General features: G+C 30.3%; 1 protein-coding gene across 5 annotated transcripts in view; it reads right to left on the minus strand.

Annotated features, from left to right (window-relative positions):
- LOC106465920 (alpha-ketoglutarate-dependent dioxygenase alkB homolog 3-like) overlaps positions 1–3,740 on the minus strand; it is a 24,800-nt gene extending 21,060 nt beyond the window's left edge. Inside the window, exons 1-2 of one of the 5 annotated variants that reach the window (XR_002612099.1) lie at positions 3,556–3,718; positions 1,561–1,708 (exon numbers count right to left, since the gene is read on the minus strand). Coding sequence is in view for 4 of the 5 variants with exons in the window: in XM_013926158.2 (XP_013781612.1) it covers positions 1,561–1,695 (135 nt within the window). In the remaining variant the exon portion in view is untranslated. Of the gene's footprint in view, positions 1–1,560; positions 1,722–3,555 lie in introns of all 5 variants that reach the window. The other 4 variants (XM_013926158.2, XM_022393870.1, XM_022393869.1 and 1 more) reach the window with 4 other exon arrangements.
- Between the last annotated feature and the right edge of the window lie 497 nt (positions 3,741–4,237).

Here is a 4,237-nt window from a genome sequence, read left to right on the forward strand (position 1 = left end):
CACAAATTAGTTAGCATAAATCAGTTAAATGACGAAAAATTAGGTGTCTATTTACTTGTGACCACTCAGTGTACTTGCATTCACTGTGTGGCTCTGTAATTAAATATAACCTTTTCACATCCATGAGTTCTTAAGTTCATGTATTTTAATCTTAATAAATTTTTCTTTCCACCAGAAAATCAACAGTAATTAGAATAAAGTACACAGGAAACAATCTTATCTTCAGCAAATGGTATATAAAAACAATATAATACAGAACATAAAAAAAATTCAAGAGTTAATCACAACTGGCAGTCTTGTGAAATTATAGTAAACATACAAAATAGAATAGCCAGCTGAAACTAGTAGTAGTTTGAATCTTGCACATAAGAGAATTAATTCTAGCTTCAAGCAAGTATTAGGTAAAAACATGTTAGTATGGAACAGAAAATACAATTCAGAGTCAATTATCTTGTGAAATTCTAATATTCATTAAAAATATAATGGCCACTTGAAAAACATGGGTGGAGCCAGAAAATATATATTATACTAGAAAATGAAAACATACATATATTTTTAAACCTTTCTGGATGTACAAGTTGCTGTTATTCTTAGATGAATGCTCCAATCTATGATGTTCTTATTGCTGGGGCTAAAACTAGGCACTACTATGACAATAAGCCTATGAATTCTAAACAAAATGCAGTTCAATACATTTTTCACAATAATACTTGCTAAACAGTGAAAACACATTTTTTGTTTTCTTACTATTATAACCTAAGAGTTGTTTTGTCAACATGATCATATAGTATTTTAAAAAAGAATAAAAATACCATTTTTTTAAGGTTCTACTAGACACCATTAAAATATCTGAGACTATATATTTTTTGAAACAGATCTCACTCTAACTTTTTATTCTCCAACATCTTCAAATATAATAATTTTTCATAAATCATTAACAAAAAAGTATAAACAAAGTACAACCACCAGATTGGTAGTTAAACCATCAATATGGAGAAATAAGTAGATACTTATTGGTCTAAAATTTTTCAAAATGGCTGGCTTTTCTCAAATGATTAACATATGAATTCTCAAACTATCTTTCCATTGTTTTATGTCTGTCAGTTTGCTATGAAGATCCTATATATCAATATAATTTTGTCCTATATCATTCCCTGATAGAAAATAAAAGTAAGTACAAAGTTGGTTAAAGCCATAAGCACTTCACATACTATTTGATATTTCTATACATCCAAATGCCATGCTATTATACTTACATTGAGAAAAGCAAAACATACAGTCCAAGTGCTGAGTAAAATATATGAGTGACAATGATATTAGAAAAGTCAACCAAAGTACGCTGATTACATGTACACATACTTGCAAATTTAATTTTATAAATGTTCTGACAAAGAAAAAAAATAGAAATAGTTACATATACTATAGAATCAAGCAGCCATGAATGATGGAACAAATTAGACAGAAGAGGCATTAATGCCAGCAATTTGATTATCTACAACCCATTTATTTTGGTAACACATAATCCTGCACACAAATAACAAAAAAGAGGGAACTACTTACTACTGAACTTTCACCTTCTTTGTATTCAAACATACTCTTCCCAGTATATCCAGAAGTTAATCCTTTCTCACACTTTTGACTACTCCGACCAGCCCAGGATCCCTGAATCCTAGCATTTCGACGCTTATCACTCATCTTAACTGTTAACCTATAGAATAAATTTAAAGATAATAATTATAGTACAAGGAAATGCATACAGATCATATCCTTACACTGATTTTCAAGAACTGTCATTTTAGTGTTATTATTTATTTATTATTGTCTTTTGTCCCTTATCTTAAATGAATGCTGTAGACATAACATGTAATAACCTAAAGTAAAAATGTTTTAAGACAAACAGAATACCCATATATATGTTACAGATTTATTTTCTTTCTATCAAAGGTAGAAATTAAAATATTATCTGTGACATACAGGCTTAATGCATTCCTTGATTGGCCATACCCTTGGCTGTGTATTGGAGTTTTACCTAGTAAAGCTCATCAGTACAGCTTGGGTCAGCAAACCAAAGAAATAAAGCATGACTTCTTATAATGGTGATGTGTGTGCAAGATTTGTGTGATTTTTTAGTCCTTTTATTTCGCCATACAGCAACCTAAAACAATTTAAGAATGTGGATAATATTAAGGTGAAAGTGCAGTCCAAGCAGAGAGTACAGCCAATCAAGGAATACATTAAACCTCTATGTCACAGGTGACATTTTTATTTTTACCTTTCGTGAAAAAGAAATCTGTAACATACATATAGAATCATTAAACAGTTAGTCTGATATATAATATAAAATCATAAATTAGGCATAATGCCATAATATTAATCACACACCTATATCACTTTAGGTTACCCTATGATGAATTAAAAAGGGCTCAAAACCCTCATAAATCTTATGTATGTATATGGTTGTACCTTAAAAACCCCTTGGTAAAACAAAAAAGCCAGTTACACTGTTTATTCTGAACATTAAATAATCCAATTGAACACAAGTTTTACAAACTGTACCCAATTTGACACTCATCGCAAAAATGTATAAAACAAAATATTGTGTAAAGAAACAAACACCGAAATAACTTTCAGAAAGTTTTAAAATGATTAACTGAAAAATTACTCGGAAAGTTCAATTCTTGAAATATTGGACAAAAAAGATAATAAACAAATTACAGTATGAACTTAGTGATAGAAAGTCATGTTGCATTTCAACAAGTGTTTAAAGTGATACTGGAAGAAGGATAAGGCTGGAAATAGTAACTGAGCAAATATTAATCACGAGTTTTGGAAAACCAGATCAACTATCTTTTTTTTTTAAAAAAAAAAAAAGACTTCTCTGTTAGTTACAAATTTGTGGAGTGATTCAACTCCTAGTTATTTGAATTAATTTAAATGTTATTGAATAGGTACATATTTTCAAAGGGTATATTTAGCTTGGAAAATTTGCTTGGTTGGAGTGCGAGGTATGACTTTAAAGTGCTAAATGATATAGCGTCCAACACCTTACTATTACTTAAAAGTGATCATCTAGTCTACAGTAAGACTTTACCCCATAAAAAGATAACATTAGCATACAGGATAAAGCTTGAACTTGAAGTTTGAATACAGTGGAATAAATCTGTAATTATAATAATGAAAACAAAACCTGTTTTCTTCAAAGACAGCCTTGAAAACTATATATCTTATTTAAATAGTTTGGAATATATTACATGTAACTTATGTAATTGTAATTATACATTTCAGACGTAATTCACTAATTATCTGGGTCAGTGACTGTCCCAAAGTACGCGTGATTGAGTTTTTAATAACATTAATAATGTTTTGTCTGGCAATGTAACAAAAACTGCCTGAAAAATATTTAAAGTAACTTTTAAAAAGTAAATGTCCAATATGGCAATAGCCAGGTTAAACGCCGTTGTAAATAACTTATCAGTTTCTATTACTTCGACTCGAGTTCGAAAAGTTTTAGCAAGCACCTGTGCTTAATCCATAGCTTGAAATGAAATTACTTGCCTTATTAATCAAGATTAAATTACTCCTGCTATTAATTTAATACCATTAACTGAAGTAAGCTAGTAAATATATACTACCTTGTTAGCACTTTATAATATTGACTTATTTACGGTATTAATACAAAACTGAGCTCTATCCATAACACTACCCTTATAACAGTGCGTTATAACTTTAAAGCGCCCTCCTTCTATTTATTCTTTTTTTTGTTGTGTGTGTGTGTGTAAAGGGCCAATTGTTGCCTAAGAGTAAAAACACGTCCGGTGTAATCCTGTTTTTGCAACATTTTACAGTCGTAATAATAATATTTTGCAGTGTAGAAAAATAAAAACACACTTTAAATTCACAGTGTAATTGTTTAGAGGATACGACATAAAATACTCACCCGGGATCATCTGGGCATTCATGTCGTGCACCCAACTCCCACATCCCAAAAAGACTATGCTTTTTTCGAGCCTTAAGATGTCCTAAGCATGAACTAAAATGTTAGCATTGAAAATTTGGGGAAGCACTACCTGTTATTACCACATATATGGAGGTATTCTTGAATGCGTTTTTGGCCATTTGGCGTCAAGCGCCATTTGAGAACCTCAATATTTTGTCATTGAGAAACACGGAGCTGCCTATAAAAGCCACAAATAATATATTAGATGAAAACTGATTTCATTTTACATCATCAAATATG

Source organism: Limulus polyphemus, unplaced genomic scaffold (assembly GCF_000517525.1).
Source record: "Limulus polyphemus unplaced genomic scaffold, Limulus_polyphemus-2.1.2 Scaffold2094, whole genome shotgun sequence".
Taxonomy (NCBI): Eukaryota; Metazoa; Arthropoda; class Merostomata; order Xiphosura; family Limulidae; genus Limulus; species Limulus polyphemus.